This window comes from Pipistrellus kuhlii, unplaced genomic scaffold, assembly GCF_014108245.1.
Source record: "Pipistrellus kuhlii isolate mPipKuh1 unplaced genomic scaffold, mPipKuh1.p scaffold_m20_p_12, whole genome shotgun sequence".
In the NCBI taxonomy this organism is placed as follows: Eukaryota; Metazoa; Chordata; class Mammalia; order Chiroptera; family Vespertilionidae; genus Pipistrellus; species Pipistrellus kuhlii.
This window is the reverse complement of record NW_023425427.1, coordinates 29821981-29842877: the sequence shown is the minus strand read 5'-3', so window position 1 is coordinate 29842877 and position 20897 is coordinate 29821981. Positions and strand designations below refer to the sequence as shown.

General features: G+C 38.4%; 1 protein-coding gene across 15 annotated transcripts in view; it reads right to left on the bottom strand.

Moving 5' to 3' along the window:
- The window catches only part of TRPM3 (transient receptor potential cation channel subfamily M member 3), a 663453-nt gene that overhangs the window by 105485 nt on the left and 537071 nt on the right, over nucleotides 1–20897 (bottom strand). For all 15 annotated transcript variants that reach the window (XM_045580124.1, XM_045580129.1, XM_045580126.1 and 12 more), the window contains one exon: nucleotides 9150–9222. In XM_045580124.1, coding sequence (XP_045436080.1) covers nucleotides 9150–9222 — 73 coding nt within the window. The remainder of the gene's footprint in view (nucleotides 1–9149; nucleotides 9223–20897) is intronic.

The window sequence follows — 20897 nt, the reverse complement described above, 5'->3', positions numbered from 1 at the left end:
CTCTGTAAAAAAAAAAAAAAATCAATTAAATGTATTAAAAAAACACAGTAATTTTAAATTCCTCTGAAAACAATAATTGGCATTTCACTTTGTTTTCTGTAGGCTGTTTATCAATAAAGTAGGCTTGGCATTCTGAAATGCAGAGGGGCATGAAAATTTCCTCAAACCCAGGAGTCTCTTTCATTGGTGTGTTTTTAGCATTTTGCTTACTCTTTATATTACAAGTAAACTATGGTATATTATGGCATTATACACCTACCACATGTAGGTCTTTGAAGCCTTTTAGAATGTAAGAGGTCATTTCTCCCTGATATTAGGAATGGCCTCACAGGCCTCTGGGAGAACTGAATGAGATACAGCCAGACAGGGGGTGGGGGTGGGGTGAGATACTGGCTTGGCTCAATTCTGACCCAGGCCAGGGTGCCCTTCCCTGAGGAGCAGCTAGGTGCTGAATGGAAACAGGGGCTGTAACAACTCCTTTGGGTGGAAGGGAAGGGCCCCCAAGCTTACTTATTGCCTGTGGGTGTTTGGAAATTTCCGTATCCTCTCCAATATTTAGTTTCTTCATGTATATAAACAAGATCAATACTATTGCCCTCACAGGATTGCTTTGGAAGGTTTAATAGAATAATAAGGGGAAAATTGCTTTGTTAAGGTAAAACACTGTGTGAGTATTTTCAGTGTTTTACATATTTCCGACAATAAGTTTACCAGATTGGTATTGAATACATTTATCAGGTTAACTATGCTGCCCCCATGCAGACTCTCCTGGGTGCAGGGCAATGGCCAGCCGGACTATGATTACGGCTCTGCTGTGGCCCCTGGGAATGATTAGGTGTTATTGGATTTTCATCAGAGGAGCACTTACGGTATACTGAAGTAGTCCTTCTCAGGATTAAGAACTGAGAGTCCCTAAATCACCCAGGGTTTATAAGCATGACAGAATCGCCACTGGCATTAGGAGCAGTCCTCTGACAGAGCTTGGGGAGCCGATCAAATGCTACCTTTTGCTGAGGTTTTTTTTCTTTAGACACTCCCCTGAGTGAAGCTTGTAAGGTGCTAAGATCGACAGAAGAAGAGGTAAATTTGTTACAATGAAAGAGCCTCAATTTAGATAGAAATGCTCTGTTTGGATTATAAGAACATGATTAGCCGAAACCGGTTTGGCTCGGTGCATAGAGCATCGAATCTGGGACCTTTCAGTCCTCAGGCTGTGGATAGAGCATCAGCCTGAGGACTGAAAGGTCCCAGATTCTATTCCGGTCAAGGGCATGTACCTTGGTTGCGGGCACATCCCCAGTGTATGCAGGAGGCAGCTGGTCAATGTTTCTAACTTTCTATCCCTCTCTCTTTCTCTCTGTAAAAAATTAATACAAATATATTATTACAAAAAGAACATGATTATTTCCTAAGAATGTAAGTTAAGAAGACTGATTATGTATGTGTGCCTGGGCAGCTTAGGCCAGGGACACAGGGTGTTTTCTAAGGAGCCACAACCACGCTCAGTCAGGAAAGGGCACCCGGCCCCTCCCCTGTGGTGTAACAGGAGACCCCTCCTGGGCGTGGCACCTGCTGTCAGCTGCATCTTCCCTGGCCTGTCCGAGGTGGCCCCGGGCTCCCCTGGGATTGTAGGCTCTCCTTCCTCCTCTTGGCACTATATCCTGCCTGCAGTGACAGCCGTACTCTTTCTCTCATGGGTCCTTATACTTCCTAACCACTGGGTCTAAGCTTTTTTCTTTTCTCTTATTTAATTAGGCTGAGTCTTCTGTGTAAGGTCTCAGAGCTAGGATACTAGACCCTTATGAACCAAAGCTATACGAAAAGCTTACAAAGTCAGGTTGTCTAGGTAATGATAACTGTCAAGGGTTTCTGCAGTAAATATGGCCACTGCTTTTTCATGCCCCAATAAAATATGCAAGCTGAAAGGACAAATGAATTCTATGGCTTATGATTAATAACACTGTAAGGCATCATGCTACTTCCTTCTTTTTTGCTGACCCATCTACCTAAATGGATGGGTCCTCTTTATTGTGCCCTTTCTGCAATAAAAGAAGCCAATACCTCACAAAATTTCCCATTGACATGCTAAAAAATGTAATGCAAGTGTTTCCGTATTATGCACAATATGCAAAACTGAGAAACATTATCAACTCAAGACGGAATAAAAGAAAGAAAGCATCTATCTATTGGATTATTCTGCTTGCTTGTGATATGAGAAATATGAATTCATTTCTATCTCTTGGTAATTAAAATAATTGTATTCTCCATATTGTGATTTTTAGCAGGATTTTATAGAAACATAAGCTCTGTCGGAAACCGGTTTGGCTCAGTGGATAGAGCGTTGGCCTGCGGGCTGAGGGGTCCCAGGTTCGAATCTGGTCAAGGGCAAGTACCTTGGTTGAGGGCACATCCCCAGTGGGGGTTGTGCAGGAGGCAGCTGATCAATGCTTCTCTCTCATCGATGTTTCTGACTTTCTATCACTCTTCTTTCCTCTCTGTAAAAAAAAAAAAAATCAATAAAATATTAAACAAGAACAAAAACAAAAAAAAATATGCTCTGGAGTTCTGGGACATTTGCTGAAATTGTTGCATTGATGATTCCTAACTTTAGGTATTTTTTTCTTTTACTCATTGTCTCTTTATTTGAAAAGGTAATCCAGGGACCGTTTTGTACTTTACTTTTACTAAAGTTATGCATGCAGAGATTTGTTATAAAAATCACAACTCTCGCCCTAGCTGGTCTGGCTCAGTAGATAGAGCGTCAAATTGCAGATTGATGGGCCCCGGGTTTGATTCTGGTCAAGGGCACAGGCCCAGTTTGCAGTTGCAGGCTCAATCCCCAGTAGGGGGCATGCAGGAGGCAGCCAATCAATGATTCTCTCTAATCACTGATGTTTCTATCCTCTCTCTCTCCCTTCCTCTCTGAAGTCAATAAAAATATATTTTAAAAAATCACAAATCTCATCACCCCAGTTCTCTTTTTTCATAGGCAACCATTCATTTCGAGTAGCTGATTATTTTGGTTCTCCTTGGTAATTGGCCTTCAAAGAGAGTTTCCAAGGGACTCTATGTCTCAGTATTCACACTCTTATTGATAGTATTTCCCCACTCCTGCACTGAATCTGGGCTGGTCTTGTGACTGGCATTAGCCAGTAGAATGTAGCAGAAGTGACACTGCCGGTTAGACTTAAGCCTAAGGGAGGTCTGACAGCTCCTGCTTTCTCCTCCTACACCTGGTGCACAACTGTCACCTTGAGCCTCTCTTTCCTCATTATCCAGGGATTTCCAACACCTCTCTCCTATGTCAGAGCTCATGTCTTGTATGTTCCATGTTTTCTGTTTTGTTTTGTTTCCTCTTTCATTTTGGTGGGGCCCATGCTTCAGTAATTTCCAAAGAAGGTGGTTCATGGGAATTGAAGTTTTTGATGACTCATGTCTGGCAATGTCTTTATTCTACCTTCACAAGTGACTGGTAGATTAGATATAGAACTTAAGGTTGCAAACAAATGTTCTTCCAAAAATTTAAGTCATTTTTCAACTGAAATATTTTACTGTTCAACCACAATTTACCCCCATCCCATTTTGAATCTAAAATAAAGTGAAGATGCCAGACATTTTGACTTTGCAGATCTCTTGGTAAAAATTCCATCTACTTCCATCTGTATAATATTTAATAACTATGATAAATTTGTATCTCATGAGTGATGAAAGTATTAACATCAATGTCTCTCTCTCTCTCTTTTTTTTTTTTTTTTTTTTTTTTTTTTGCCTTAATAAAACTATCCAAACAGTTCCAGGTTAAAAAAAAAAAGTTATTAAAAGGAAAGCAATATGCAAGTGTTGTATTAAGCTATCTATACCCAAGAAAGAGGGATGTGAAAGATGGAACACATAATTAGAAATACTTTTTTTCTCTTTAAAGTTGGGCCATAATTAATTCCCATAAAACCCATTCATGAGTCATCTGAGCTTCTGCGAATACACCAGGAAGTTAGTTGTTTATGAGATCTATTTGGTGCATAGAATCATTGGACATAAACTACTTTAGAATGTATTCCAACATTTTTATTTCACTATGGAGTAAGTCATTTAACAAATGAGTTATTTAGCAAGACTAATTGCCTACTGATGTCAGTACGTACTAGTTTGTTTTAATAACTGCAGTTTGTAGTTCATAGAGTTGGAGGAGCATGCATTCAGAAGTAGTTTTGAAATATTAAAAAATATTTTTAAAGATTTTATTCACTTTTATTTTCATTTAGTTTTCTTAAAAGATATAATTTTAAAGGAAAATGGTTGGACATAAAGATTTTCTTTGTTTGGTATGATCTAAATTGATCAATGGAATTTTTGAAATTTTCCTGAAGCTAGAATATATTGGCTATACTTTTGGCATTTGACATTTTAAAATTTGATTTTTCAATTACACCTTACATTCACTGTTATTTTGTATTTGTTTCAGATTGGCATTTGAATTTTTATTTCAAACTTTTTTTCTTTAAGGTTTGAACAAACTTACAAATGCATATCTTAAAAAGAAGTGTCATCATCTACTTAAGTACCTATAAGTAATTATAAGTAATAGTTTATTAGTATTGATTAGCATGAATTATGTCTGAAGGACTAAAACATGTGAAATAAAATGGTAGACACTAGGTAATTTTCTCTGAACTGACTATATAAGATCATAGGGAAATTTGATTGCCTACAAATTATTTGTTGTTAATTCCATATTCATACCAAGGTATCTCTTGCTTAGATTCTCCAATGGTATTTCTAATCATTTCTTCAATCAACAGTGATCAGCCATTATAAATGCTTATGTGATTTATTCAGATATTTTATGCAAATATTGCCTATATGTGGTATAATACTTTGATCATATATGTACTTGACTCTTATAGTTAACTAGAGGCCTTGGTGCATGGCATTCATGCACTGGGGTGGGGGTAAGGTGGTCCCTCAGCCCAGCTTGCACCCTCTTGCAATCCGGGACCTCTTTGGGGATAGCTGACTGCTGGCTTTTCTCACCAGCTATGAGACTAGCTTCTGACTGATCGGTGCTCCCCTGGTTGGGAGCACACTGACCACCAGGGGGCAGCTCCTGCAAAAAGGGCCTGCCCTCTGTTGGTCAGTGCATGTCATAGCTACCGGTTGTTCTGCCATTTGGTCGATTTGCATATTAAAGTTTTATTATATAGGATTCAATAAGATGCTTTCTCCTTTTCCTATCATATTTTCTCAGTTTTTAACCTAATACTTTCTTTTCTGTGCTCAAGGGTTACATCCAAGAAACCATATTACATTTAGTCGTCATATCTCCTCAGGCTGTGACTATTTTTCAGAATTTCCTTGTTTTGATGATCTGGACAGTTGGGAGCACAATGTTTTGAACTTTCTTTAAGCCCTTTTAAGTTGTTTTCCAGAAAAAAGAAGTAAGCAGTAAACTTTACATTCTCTCCATGCTGCAGATGAACTTCTTTACCAATGACAATTAAACTCAAAAGAAAAAGAATTTCTCATTTAGGAAGGGCAGCAATCAACACATATTATTCTTTAGTGCATGTATAGTTATGAGAGTGTACACCCACATTATTTGATTTTCCAAGGTCAAATCCAAGGTGTACAAAAAAAGAAAAAAAGAAAAAAGAAAAAAATAGGGAGTAATTTTATCCACAGAAAGGGTCAAACACTATTTACAACTTCTGCTATGAGCAGATGTTTTCTGGCTTCATTGAGCCTGGATCAAGAGATTTATGCTGCTGCATGAGAGACACAGACAGTAGGAGGTGACTAAGAGAGCTGTTGACAATATCTGATAGTTTAAGATAAATTTAGGGTCTTTTCCAGTGTAAGTTTTTTTTTCCTGGTTGCTATTGTTTAGGCAGGCCCTGGCAGTCAAAGAAACTAGGTGACCTTTCTAGATTCTTTTTTTTTCTTTCTTTTTTTTTCAATTGAGCTTATTGGGGTGACATTGATTCGCAAAACCATATAGGATTCAAATGTACAACTCAACAAAACATCATCTGCACACTGTGCCATGCCTACCACTCCAAGCAAAGTCTCTTTCCATCCCATTCCCCCCGCCCTTTTACCCAACTCCACTTAGTCCCCACCTCCTTTCCCTCTGGCTAGCACCACATTACTGTCTGTATCAATGTGTTATGTTTATATGTTTTGTTTTGTTTTTGTTTTAGTTTTTTTTAGTGTAAGTATACCCCATGCAATATTTGGGACACGATTATGCTCTAAATTTGTTGTTTATCTGGACATTCACTGTGCTGTGTTTTCTCTGTGCCATCTCCTTAGATTCTCCTGGGAGTGTGTGGCTAGGGAGGGGGGAAGTGATAGGGGGAAGAAGGGTGTACAATCTCCAGCCTCAGACCACAAATCTCAGAGAATGGTTACTTAATGTGAATGACATATGTAATGTCACCTATTCTCAAAGCTACCCCAGGCTATCCTTTGAAAAAGATAAGGGCCTCAGATCTCTGTGACAGTATTCACTTTGTTCTCTTCATTTTGAACAGATACTCAATAGGTCTGTATCATAAACAGTATTCTTTTATACATACAGATCTGGGAGAAAATTAAACCCAATGGGATCTGAAACAAGGGCTGCAAAGTAGACTTTCCCCAAAGCTACTTGGTTTCCTGTCTCCCTTTCCCCATGCCCCACAGGATCTGGATTTATGGACCAACCAGTGGTTAGTTCCATAGCTCTCTCCTGCTTCTCCTATTTAACTTTTGGTTTTCTCTGATAATGGAGAGAATAAGAACTGTACTATACAAAGACTCCTCATGCATTAGATAACTGAAAACTAAGTATTATTGTAGAACAATTAAGTGCAAACAATGTTACTTGCTCAGGCATAATAAAAAAGACATAGGAAGAATAATTTAACAAACTAAAGAATCCGCAACTGATACAAGTATGCTCTTGGCCTCTAAGAAAGTCAGCAAAAGAATATGCTTGATATACTCCACAAACCAACTGGGTCAAAATCAGAGAGCATTTAAAAGCCTTTGCAAAATAGAGTTGACACGCCATAATCTTTTAACAGCATAAATTCCCATTAGCATCAACTGCTACATAAATAAGGTTCATTATAGTGATTAAAATGTTAATTTTTAGAGCAATCACAATTTCCTTTAATCTTCTAGGGCAGTGTTTTATAAACTTCAGGTTATGACCCATTAGTGGGTCATGATACCTTTTCAGTGGGATATAGTCACATTAAAGATGATAAAAAATATAGAATTTCACCATCCAGAATCTATGAAAACATTAACTCACCTTAATTTCAGTTTTCTAAATATGTATAACTACTTGATTATAATATAAAATATATTCCTATGCTCTATTATGAATAAAACATTCAGAAAACATTACAACAAATAAATTCTAAGACTGATTTAAAGGAAAAGCACAATTTTAAATCACAAAATACTGAAAGAGGAAGAAAATATTTTCAATGGATGATATATGATGACTAATATGTTTTTGTTTTTGTTTTTGTTAATCCTCACCTGAGGATATTTTTCCATTGCTTTTTAGAGAAAGTGGATGGGAGAGATTGAGAGGGAGGGAGGGAGGGAGGAAGAGAGGGAAGAAGAGAGTGAGAGACAGAGACAGAGACAGAGACAGAGAGAGAGAGAGAGAGAGAGAGAGAGAGAGAGAGAGAGAGAGAAACATTGAGGTAAAAGACACACTGATTGGTTGCATCCTACATGCACCCCAACTGGGGCCAGGGGATTGAACCTGCAAACCAGGTACATGTTCTTGACCAGGAATCAAACCCAAGACCCTTTGTTCATGGGGCTCATGCTTTAACCTCTGAGAACACTGGCCAGGGCAATAGTAATATGTTTTAATAATTGGGCAACGTCTCCATTTTGGTTCAAGGTGATAAATATGATGCTCCACATCTTATTACCAATGGGACTGGAATGCCTTGGAGGTATATATAAGTGAGGTCTATGAGTTCAGGCTATCTGAACTTGGGCATATTATTGAATTTCCCTAATTATAAAATGGACCTTGTATTGAACTGGTCAGATTAAATGAATTTATACACTGAATGCATCTAAGACAGTGTTGGGTACTTAAAAAATCCTAAATGTTAGCTATCAGTTTTATTATGTTTTCTTAGTTTTATATAAGACTATAGGGACCTGGTACAAAAAATTTATGTTCTCAGGGGCATCTCTCAGCCCAGCCTGTGCCCTCTTGCAGTCTGGGAGCCCTCAAGCACTTGTGTGATGTCTAATTGACATCCCTGGAAAGCGGGCCTAAGCTGCCAGCTGTGAGCTCAGGGCTTCTGGCTGAGCGGCTCCCCCACTGGGAGTATGCTGACCACCAGGGGGCAGTTCCTGCATTGAGGTCTGCCCCCTGGTGGTTAGTACACATCATAGTGACTGGTTGTTCAGTAAATTTGCATATTAGCCTTTTATTATATAGAATTAGCAGATATCAGAGAGTTACTTGCCTCAACTTTTAATTTTGTCTCATAAATGGAGAAGGGGACCAAGGGCATGCTTTGTGGTTCAACCCATGCACAGTCCCTTAGTTCTTGTGCATGTATATATTTTTTATTTCACTGGTATCAAATGCTTTAGAGCAGAGGTTCTTAACCTGGGATAGATGAAACACTTTATAATGTTCAATTATAAAAAGTACAGTAGCCTACTTTTTTGGTTTCTTTCTCTTTTGCTCTAACTGGTTTTAGAAATTTTTCCATTTTAATGTATTATGATATCTCTATGTCTATCATCTATCTATCTATCTATCTATGCCAAATTAAGTGATTTTTAAAAGTAGTTAGGGCAATAATTATTAAATAACTTCAGTAACTCAGTTTCTTACATATTACAGTAGCCTGTTAACTTTATGTAGTTCTATGATTCAGTGTACATGACTGAATTGTAGTATACTTAAGTTTTATGAACTTGAGTCATTCTATAACAGCTCCATTATAGAAAAAATTTAATAGCAGTAATATAGTGTCTTACAGGAGAGGTTCTTATGCTATCCAGGATAGGATGTGTCACAATATCATATGGATTTATAACCACTATTAAGGTACATAAAGTTGCTATGTTAATTGATTTAAATTATTTTTGCACTCTCTGGACACAGCAACTCTTACCTTTGAGCAAAGCTGTCAGGATAGCTAAATCAATATCCTGGTGTCCTTCTGATCCCATCCGAAATACTGTAATCTGCAATGTGAGACATGGCCATTAGCAATGCATTTTCCCCCCAAGAGAAATTAAATTATTGAGATCATATCTGAATGCAGACTATTTCAACATCTTTAAGGCAGATTCTTAACCACAGGGAAAGCATACACTGCAAGTATTCAACTAGAGGGCTCTGCAGTTCACTGAGAGGGAGATGCTTCAACCACCTCCTACCAGAGACCATCTTAGGTAACTGCATTGATTACAGTGACAACGAGGAGAAACCAGAAACCAAGGACAATGTCCTCTACTAACCTTTCAGTTGTAAAATTAAAACTTGTCGTATTTACAGAAATGTGTAAATCATAATGTAAATGATGAGTTGAGTAATTAAGTGTTTAAAAATAGTCAGTTAGTATGTCTTTCAGTAAATGGCCCTGTTATGTGTCTATATGCATGCATGTATATGTATGTGTGCAATATAGCCATCCCTACACTTACTCCTCAGCAATTGTTACTCAAGGGTTTCAATGTTGTGATGCCTCTGGATCCTTCAGTTCTTTCCATAACCTTGAAACATTTTGAGAATAATTAAGTAATATATCCAGGGGAGAAAATTGTTTTCTGGGAAAGAATTAATACATGTTGGATTAACACAAAGCCCCCAAATAATGCTTAAGAACAATAAAGACTTTTTTTCCCCCCCAAGTCAGAGGGAAGCTACTTAAGGAAGTCAAAAGATTTTTAGAATAGCTACATACATTGAATTACTATTGTATTCAACTACTTTAGGCATTGATTTTCCTGTCTGTAAATGGGAAAATATAATAATAGTGCTTGCCTATTTCCAATTACATAGGGAGTAAACTTTATAGAATGTGTTAATATATAATTCTAAGTTTTTCTACTATCGTGGATGAAATGGACACAGAACCATCAACTGTTAAACTCTCAGTTGCCTTAGAAATTTTCTGATCTAATGCCCAGAGAAAAAGACTTAATGCTTAAGGTCAACAACTAGATAGAAGGACAGCTGTGGCTGGAACTCAGTAAATCTCACCTTTCTGTCTTGTGCCTCAATCTTTGGGGATAACATGAGGGGAAGGAAAAAGATCATATAAGCACTTGTGTGTTGTCTAATTCTTTTGTATCAGTTTATGTCCTGGAATGATTATAAGACAGAGATTTCAAGATGAAATACCTTCACAGGCACTTGAACTGAAAAAATGTAAAAAATACAGAGAGCCAGACAAGATGCATTTAGGTACTGTGTTTGGCTTATGGGTCACAGTTGAGACTTTTGGTAAGACCCATTTGGTAGAGATGTGCCCCAATTCCATAGGATTTCCACAGAAATCTGCTTCTGTGCAACCATAGTTTGGCCAAAGTGCCATTGGACATTGCCTCAAATAGCTCTTGATGCCCCTACAGAATCCACCTGGGAGGTGAGAGGCACATCTTATCTGCTCTGCACTCATGGGAAGAAAATTTGAGGTTTCCCTGGATTAAAAATCTGGGGGCAAAAGTGGAATTTTGGCTAATATATACATACATATATATATATTTCTGAGAGGAAGTGAGATGGAAATAGAGAAAGAGATAGAAACTTGACGAGAGAGAATCATTGATCAGCTGCTTCTTGCACACCTCACACTGGGAAATCAAGCCTGCAACCCGGGCATATACCATAATGGGAATTGAACCATGACTATCTAGCACTGAAGCATTTTTAGGGATAGATCACTTTTATGAATTTTTCAAGTTATGGTCAATTCAGGTTTTCTGCTTCTCCTTCAATCAATTTCATATATTTTCTTAGATAATCAAACATGTCATGTAGATTTTATTTATTTTATTATTATTTTATTGATTGATTTAAGGTATTACATATGTGTCTTCATCCCCTTAATAGTCCCCCAACACTCCCCCCACCACTTATGCCCTCACCCCCCTGTTGTCTGTGTCCATTGGTTGAGCTTATTTTAAAATTTATTGATATGTAGTTATTCTTAGAACTCTTATTATTTAAATAATCTCCTCTATAATTAGATTTACATGTCAATTTGTTCATTCATTTTTACTTTTCACTTGATCAAAATCATGGTCATTTCAAAGAATCAGGTTTTCATTGTATTGCTCAATAGCATTTGCAGCTTTGTAGGCTAATCATAAGCAAAACAGATACTGCCATTTTGTCAAGAAGGTCACCTGTGGTCCTAAGAACCATTATTAAAGTAAATTTTTAGCCTGAGAGAAGATAAAGAAAATCTGGGGCTGCTTTGTAAATGTGTGCACATATGTTTGAAGGACATATTGGGCCAGTGCCAGGACATCCTAGGGTATGTGTCTGTCCCAAGATAATTCTGAATTTTGTGTTTGTTTGAGTTAAAATACTTGAAAGCATTTGCACATGAAGAAGCACAATTATAATTTTGTGTTACGCAATGGCAAATAAAATAGAAAAATCACAAAGAAACATTACATGGAAGTCAAACCCTCGTAGACCCTCCTCTTCCTTTTTAGCTTGCATGCCTGCGAGGGGCTGCTCTCTTCTTGTTCCCGGGTGCCTGGCTCAGTCCCTCCAGCAGAGAAAAATCCCTGCTTATTTACACAGTGCCCAGCCTGGAGATGCTGCTGTAATTGCTATTTTTTTTTTTCAGTTCTAGATAGTAATTTGTGTTTTCTCCACAGCTTTTTTCTAGGGCCACTTGAGAGGAATAAGAAGCAAGAGCCTCCCTTGTCAGAAGACAAGAATGGAAACACAAAGAACAACAAAAAGCATCCCTGGTAGGTTTTTCCTGTAATCAGGTTTCCCTTGACCCAGTTTGGCTAATTAAAAATGAAGCTGCATTTTCTGACCTGCCAGTGGAAGAACATGACACTTGCTAAATGGTAAAAGGAAGAGCCCATCACTATCATATTGTACCAACTGACAATGAACCTTACTTGGAAAAGTTTTCTAGTCTTTCAAGCTCAGAGGGAATTAATTCAAAGAAAGAATGATGCAGTTTGTCAAGTCTATTGTTTTTCCCTATAGCCCAGTAACCCCTCTCTCCTTGGGCTCATTCAGGCACACAGCCTGTATCTTCCCATTGAATAGTTGACCATGTTCTCATTGTTGCCCACTATATAAACAATTGTTGTTAACTGCTCTGAGGTTAAATATCCTTCAAAAAATTGCAAGATTTGGAGATTATTAACTTTTTTAAAGATGACTAAGAGGAATAGCTTTTCTCTCAAACAAAACAATTATTTTCTCTCTCCCTCTGATAATTAATTTACTGTTCCATGTCATATGTACATGTGTTACATGGGAAAACATGTGGGGAGAAAGAGATTGAAACATGATGAGAATGAGAGAGCTGAGATGATGGTCACAAGAAAACTACCACTCGGGAAAGACTGTAGGTCACTTCTGCCGGGTGTGACTCAAGAACTTCATTGAGAAGTCCAGGATTTGATCTGGACTTTGTGAGGTATTAGAGATTCAATAGGGAAGTGTAGTGTGAGGTGGATCAGGAAGAAGAAAATGATAACAGAAAATAAGAGATAAATGAACATCAAAAAATTACATATGAATATTCAACTTGGCTGGAGCACTGGGTAAAGGGAAGCCGACATGTAAAGGAAGGTGACTTATGAAGGAAGATTTTTAGGGTTAAGGAATCTGGACATAATTCACTATATACCAGGGTATATATATCAAGCATTTTATACCTATTAATCCTATGAGGCTCAGCCAAGAGCACCCAGGAGCATTTAGCTGGCAAACAACAGAGGTAAGATTGAATCACAGGTCTGTGCAGCACTAAAGACTGCTCAGAGCCTCTCCAGGTCAGAGGTCGGTTGATTTTCAGGGGTCAAGAGACAGGGAGGGATCAAAGGTGACTCTTATTAGTTTTCCAGCCTCATTGCTGAGAGCATGGGACCACTTGTGACAGAAATAGGGAAGCTGGAATAATTTGGGGGAAGGTGAAGGGTTTATCCATAACTTATATCCTTTTGACTCAAAAGTAGAACGTAGGCCCAGGTCAGTACCCTGGAGGGTAGAAGGTGAATCAGACAGTGCTCTGTGCTCTACCAAACTGGATAGAGTCTCTGTTGCTCACAGGCCCTCGAAACCTCTGCACTGATGAGTAAAAAGAGCAAGCTCTTTGTTGAAATGTCTGAATAGAGCTACGCCATGGCCCTGGGGAGATTCTGAAAGTGGAGAAAGGGAGGTCTTTATAACTTTTAAGATTGTAACTGCCACAGAGCAATGTGTATGTACGGGGAGAACCCCAAGACTAAGAACAGAAGCTCTTCAAATTGCTCTCTGTGGAGAGCAAAAGAGGAGGAAGGTTTTACACCTAGTCATTTCCCTATCACAACCATAAGGAGATAGGTGCATGTGCACACAAACACACATATATACAGTGGTCTCATGAGTCATGTGACTGGGGAATGCTAAATACATAATCATTGTTCCAGAAAGAACTCTATATGCAATTTGAGTGTTCTGTTGGGTGGCAGAATGTCATTTCAATCAGCATTGCTTTTCCCACAAAGAACCATCAGAAAAATGTTTGACTATATACCACTTCCATCAAATGCTAGCATTTTCCCACATATTCCCTATTACCTCGATTATGCAGTTATATAATGATGCCTGTTGTATTTGGAGATATTAAAGAATGAAATGCTCAATAGAAATGATGTTTCCAGGTAAGTAGGGATTATCCATTAATGCCGATTAAAAATAAGTCAATGTTTTTGAAAATGTAACAGACACATTTGTCATCTTAGACAACATATACAAATTGAAAATCCGTTGCTTTCTTTTGTGACTAGTGTTGTTATCATTGACTCAAGAAAAGTAGAGTTATCTGGCTTTCCATAAATGGTCCCAGTCTGCTCATGTTTAGAGCTATTTGTCTGCTACTTAAAAGGTCCTGACTGTACTCTCTAACTCTTCTAACAACGCCCATTCATTTTATCTCCCAGATTCCTAACTGCAATGGGCAGGAATACCAGACCAACACTGAGCAGAACAGCGGTGGTTTCCATGGGATTTAATGCCCATGGCTGTGTGGAATTTAGTTCACAGATTGTCCGATACTGATGTTGGCATTCAAATAAGTCTTTTTTTTTTTTTAATGTCTTATTTCCTGCTTCTGAGTAGTTGAAGTTTCTATAGAAGAGATCTTTAGGTAAATTAAGTATTATATTTTAGGCAGGACAATTTTCTAGTTAATCTTATTTGAGCTCTTTCTGCTACTAGAAAGTTAAGGATTGAACATCTGCAGGCTCTTACAGTTACTAAATGAAATAAACATGTCTGCCTCAGTTGAGAAGAGAAGCGAGCCCTTATAATAGCAGCCATGGTGTGCAAGCATGCCTCGACATTGTACCTGTATAACTCTCACTTAACCTTCCCAAGTACCCTCACTGGAAAGTATATTCTTGTTTTCCAGTAGAGGTATCTGAGGCTTAAAGCTAAAGCAGTTTATTCAAAGACATAGTTGGATTTCCCTTCCCGCACTGTCCTCTGAAACACTCCTCTGCTGAAGGCCTCCGCTCATTCTACTGATGACTCAGTTTCCTGCAGTCAATGGAAGGGCGGGAGAATGAATGGAAGCCACAATGAGGTTACAGGGAGTGTTCTTTCTTCAATGGCCTGGCCACAGCTTCCAAGCCAATGGAAAGCCTGCTGAGAGAACAGGCAGAGCAGCAGCAGAGCCCTGTTGCTCCCCCTGGAGGTCTGACAGCTCTCAGGCCATGCTAACCACCTGCTCTGTTGCTGGAGTCTCATTTCCCCTCATTTTGTGCAGACTCTTCCCCTACTCAATGGACTCAAAGGCAAAGAAAAACCTACTAGAGGAAAAGAATTATGACAGTTAGCTATTCTTCCTTTTGCTTTCTGACGTTCAGGATTTATTTCCTATTATTTCCTGTAAAGCCATCAACTTGCAGAGGAGGAGAACAGACAAACAAAAGCCTTGATACAAAGAAAGGGTCAGGGTTACTAGTCAGTCTAGAGTGTTTTCTCTGTGGCTTTGGCAAGGAACCTACTGATTGGTCAGATTATTCAAGCAGGCTTTATCATTGAGCATCAGCTCCTTTGGACTTTTCACGTAGAGAATTCCTTAGATGCCACGAGCAGAACTAGCACAGAATAAAGCAAGTTGCTAAAGAAAGTCAAATTCCAAAGAAAAGAGGCATGGGAGAATGTCATGAAAAGGTGAATATTTTTAGCTAGCAATTATAAAGCTACTACACATAACTGCGGCAACAGTGGCACGCAGCAGAATGTAATTATTTTCTGTCCAGCATCTGTCTTTGGGTCTGTCACCTTGTTATTCATTTCTGGACATCAGTGAGAGATGTTTCTTTCTTTTTCACCACTTCCTTATCTGTCCACTGCAGCAAAACATCCCTAAGCTTGAAACTTATGTATGGGTAGATGAATGGGAACATTCAAGAAACACTCAAATGCTGTATCTCTCATACAAACCCTATATTTCTTTTCGTTGTAATTTCAACCTTCCCTTCTCTTTCCCTCTTCATTTCTCCCCTCCCTTCCATCTTCCTTTCCTTCAAAAAATATTAACTAGGAGCTTTCAAAGAGCCAGTAAGGCCACATTCAAATGTACTAGAACTTCATGGACCTATGACTTGATAGAAGTGAAATAGTCCCTCAAATCAGACAATGAAAAGATTTTTTTTTCCAAAAGAAGAAATGTGATCTGAATTCGTTCATTATTCAAGACAATTATCTTATCAAGGATCTCATCATCTTTTTTGCAAAGACCACCTAAACATGACCACTGTGCCACCAGGAACTAACGTGGAAGACAGCCCAGGCATGACCATTAGCATCCCTGATTATGTGAAGGAAGGGAAAACTCAGGGACATTTTCCAGGTTACTTGGTTTTTGAGTCTATCTGTCAGGCTAGTTCAATTCCTCTAAGAATTCCCAGATATGACAGATTTTGCTGGGCATGACAAGTTTCATTTCAAGGAGTCCAGGTTGTAATTTCAAGTAGACTGGCTACTTTTATAGGCCCATTCAAGCTGAGCTTTCAATTATCTTCAAGCATTCTCCATTGATCACACTCAGCAATCACAGACCCAGAACTACCCAGGCCAATGTGACAAAGGCTGAGAAAGAACTAGAAAGGCACTTATAGGAAGAGCACATTTTTAGCAGCTTTCTGAATAAAGCATCTTAAGCATGCCTTTTTTTTTTTTAAATAGTGTTTTATCCTATATTTGTGATATGAGGAAAAGAGGCATTTCTAGGTTTAAAATGAAATTAGGGATGAGACTTCCTCCTTGTCACTGGTAACTTACTGACTTGTGAAAAATATTGGACACTCTGCTTTTTTATTTAAATTTTTATTGGGCTTTACCTACAGTTTCTAAAATGGTCTCGTTTTAAAATTTTGTAAATATTTGACTAAAGTATAAATCAAAAGAAGCTAAGAATGTTAGTCTACATTTACACTAATACATACCAAATATACACATTACACACACACACACACACACACACACACATTAAACACATATAGAATCATCCCTAGTTCAAATATTCTGTCTGATTGTCAGCTAACATCAATCTAGTCTCTGGACCCATAAAAGCCACTGTTTTGACTCTTTTTTCAGATTTTGATTCAATAGATAATTTGAAACACCTTCTCTAGATGCAAGGTTGGTGTTTTAATTCAGTATCTAGTGGAATCAGAGGACCTTTACTCTATGGAATATGGCATATTATTTTTTCTTGGTTTTCCTTATCAAGATATGATGGACTTATTAAAAGACTTGAATGAAATACTTGATATATAGAAACCTTTAGAAAAAATTGATTTTTATAATTTCAATAATATTTATTATATAAAATAATTTATGTGATATGCATTATCAAATAAATAAATGTTATAAATAATAAAATGATATATAACCATATAATAGGCTAGTTAACTAGTTCTGTTAGCATGAACAAATCATCTTTTTGTTTTATACACAAGGACAGTAATGATATCTCCCTCATAAGTTGCTATGAGAAAAGTGAATTAATATGAGTAAAATAGTTAGAAAGGAGTTTGGCAGATTCTTGGAGAAGTTTAACTATTTTTACAGATAAGCTCAAAAAACCAAGCCACCTGGAAAATGGCAGGTGTTCAATAAATGCTGTTGCTATTATTATTATTTAAAGTCCTAGTTTCTGTATCTGTAAAATGAACAGGTGAATTTAATCTTTACAATCCCTACTGTTTCTTTCTTTTGAGGACCCTCTGCTGCTCTGTCCTTTAGCTTCCAATGAAGTAACCAATATCTTAGATGAGTGGACCAGGTTAACGATGAACACAAATGAAAATTCACCCCGAAGAATTAAGAACCGTGGCAGCAAATAGAAGCAGATGAGTAACTATTTTGTCTTGATCAGGGTGAGTAACTTCCCTATGTTTGCTTTTTTATAGTGCCAGAATGATGAGGTGATAATAAGTAGGTAATTTCCCTGAGGGGCTTAAGAACTTGGCCTAGTTTTGAATGCTTTGGATCCAGAAGAACAGAGAGCCAGCTCAACCCTAACAGGGAGCAGGACAGCTTGTGAATTGGTTGTTTTAGCTCCCAGGAGGTGCATTCTGATACATTAATTTTATGTTATGAATCTGGGAGAATGTTTGGACAGGCTGGGAGCCAGTTGTTCCAGCAACTGCTATGCAAATTCTTCACTCCCTAAATAGTTGCTCTCTTTCTCAAATATCTTCCTATCAAAATATAGGCCTGTCATGGGGCTATTAACTGCTTAAAATTAGCCTATGAGCTGGTGAATAAGCTCTCTCTTGAAAAAACATTCCCCCCCTAATATTTCCCAGTATTTCAGCTCCACCAAAATCCAAGTGTTACAGTTGGCAGTTAGTTAGATATCAACAGGAAAGAAACATCTAATTAAGCCAGATCAACTAGAAAGGGGCAGCTTCCCAGACTCCAGGGAACAGCTACACCCTCTGCCAAACAAATGCTAATCACAGAGAAGGTTTTCCAATCTCCCCAGGGAATAACGGCTGGGCAATCGCTCAGATTAACAGGGGGAAGGATAACGTGAGGGGAAATGTCTCTGCTGAGGCGCATGTAGTAGAAGCCAAAATGGCAACCATAAAGTGAGGAGTCTAGCCTGGAAAAATCCTGGAAAACGATTGGATAGAATAAGGACATGAAACCTCGAAAGACCCAGGAAAGGGATTGTATAAGGAGAGGCACCAGCACAAGGATTGGATGCTTTGAAAGAAAGTCTGATCTCGCCCAAACCCAAGGACATATAATCAAAGCTTAACAAAGGCTTGAGGTCTCTTCAGCAGCCTATAGGCTGAAGCACAGCGCCCCTAGCCGACTGGATGTGAACAGAGACTGTGCTGGACTACTGGACTACTGGAGCCTCAGATGCCAGGATAATGGCATGGCAGCTCTGGGTCCTGGCCCTCCTGGGCTTGGTGGGAAAGTGTGAACCTGTGGTCCCAGAGGTTGGAACGAGACAGAGCAGAGCCAACTGGTTGTGGTTGAGACTGGGCCTACTGCTATACCTAAGGGCAGGCTTTTGTTTTCACTCCAATAAATCTTGCCTCTATGCCTCCAATCTTCCTATGTGTGCATCCCTGAAATGCATTTCCTGTAAAACTGTGAAAGAATCCTATCCTACCACACAAGGCCTTTATTTCTTGTTTCCAAATGCATAAAAAAGTATTTAAAAAAATACATGCAGCCAAGAAGATATAATTTTTCTAAGGAACCATAGTCCAGAAAAGAAAACAAATGTAATTCATCAATAGTTCATTTCAGTGATATTTTACAAAATGAACCACTCCTGATCAGACATAGATGTATTGGTAATACTGCTTGCAAAACAATTCCAAAGGAAAAGAAGGACAAAAAATAAAAAAGTAGAGCATGCATGAGAGAAAGAATAAAAAGGTTTTCCATTTGTAGATCTCATTGGTTTCTAACGGTGTCCCTGACATAACTTTTGTTGCCTGTAAAGAATATGCTGCACAGTGACCAAGACTCATCCATAACAGATAACCAACAGTTTTGTTAGTCAGCAGCTGGCATGTAAGTAGCTTTGCTGGTTGTATTATTCTGAGGAAGCAGGAGTCTTACAGTGAACTTTCAGCAGGGCCAGGTGGTAGCCACATTCACGGAGAATGCAAACCAAACAAGTCAGGACTGGCAGCAGTTCCTCAGTGAAAGGCCGCATTCACCACCGATGTCAAGTATAAGCTGGGTCTTTGTATTTCTTCTGTCCTGCAATTTCTTTTGACCTCGTGGCCCCCTCACTTGGAACTGTGTATTCAGGGGACACAGGTTCTCAAGGAGGCATTGACTCCCTCACATACCAGGATGTCTAAGAATCCACAATACTCACCAACTCAGCAAATTGTCCAACAAAATGTTTGGACATTGAATAAATTCAAACTAATTGTATTATGTAAGCTTTAGGAGTAAAAAAGGGTCAAGTAGTAAGGGTTACCTCTGCATTATAATATTTAACGATTATCTTCTGTTCAAATGTTAGAATATTACACAGTCCTCAGTAGATGCTACAACCAGCATTCACATGCATTTTTAATGGTTAGGGAGGGCTTTGTTAGGCTGATGTGGGGTTGGCATGCTTCTAAGTACAAAGTTTTTTTTCAAGTGTTCTCAATAGGGTCATGACATTGATAACAGGATGACCCCAAAGTGTATACTTGCCCAGATAGCTCCCTTATAAAAAGCAGTTTTAAGAAACTGTTAGCAGCACTGATTTGGGTGTTATAACCAGCCATCTACACTTTTCTTAAAGCATGGGTGAGAGGGCTTAGGTACACTGACAGTACCTTTTCCTGAGCATAAAACAACCTCAGTGTTTTCAGTGGGGGAAGTTCACAACGAAGCAATGAATGGTTTAACCCTAAAAATGTATTTTTATAAATAGTATGAAAAAAGGCAAAGGTAGGATAAGTATTTCAGGTCAATATTTCAGGATAAATATTTCAGGAAAGAGTTATTGTGGTATCATCCCTTGATATCCAGTCTCCTCCAGCTTCTTTCCCACTTTTGGTATTCCTTTAGTGCAAAATTTATCAAAATCATTTTCTATTCTGTCTCCACTACTTTCAGTCTCATTCTCTCTGGAATGAACACCATTCAGGATTTTCACCCACAACACCACTGTACTTCTCAAGGTCACCAATGAGCTCTTTGCTAAATCTCAAGGTCACCAGTGAACTCTTTGCTAAATCTCAAGGTCACCAGTGAACTCCTTGCTAAATCTCAAGGTCACCAATGAACTCTTTGCTAAATCTGATGGCAAATTTTTAATCCTTGTAGTCCTTGATTTAGTAGCACAAGATCATTCCCCCTTCCCTTTCATATATTTATTTTGTATTTCTTTATCATCGCTTCCCCACTAGAATGGGGTCTCACACATGGCAGGATCTCAAGAAATGTGAAATGAATGATGACAAAAGTAGTTTGGTGAACAGTTGCAGGTAACAGGCAGACTTTACCTTGTACTGTGTGACAGAAATAGACTAAATGGAATGTGAATGGATATTCTAAGTTGGAGCCCACCTCACGGATGCCACTGGCAGTTCTTGGGGACTTCTGTTCAATGCCTACAATTTGGTGGCATGTGTGATAATTTGGATTTCAAAAGAGATGAATTTCCTACTTGGATTTTCTCCCG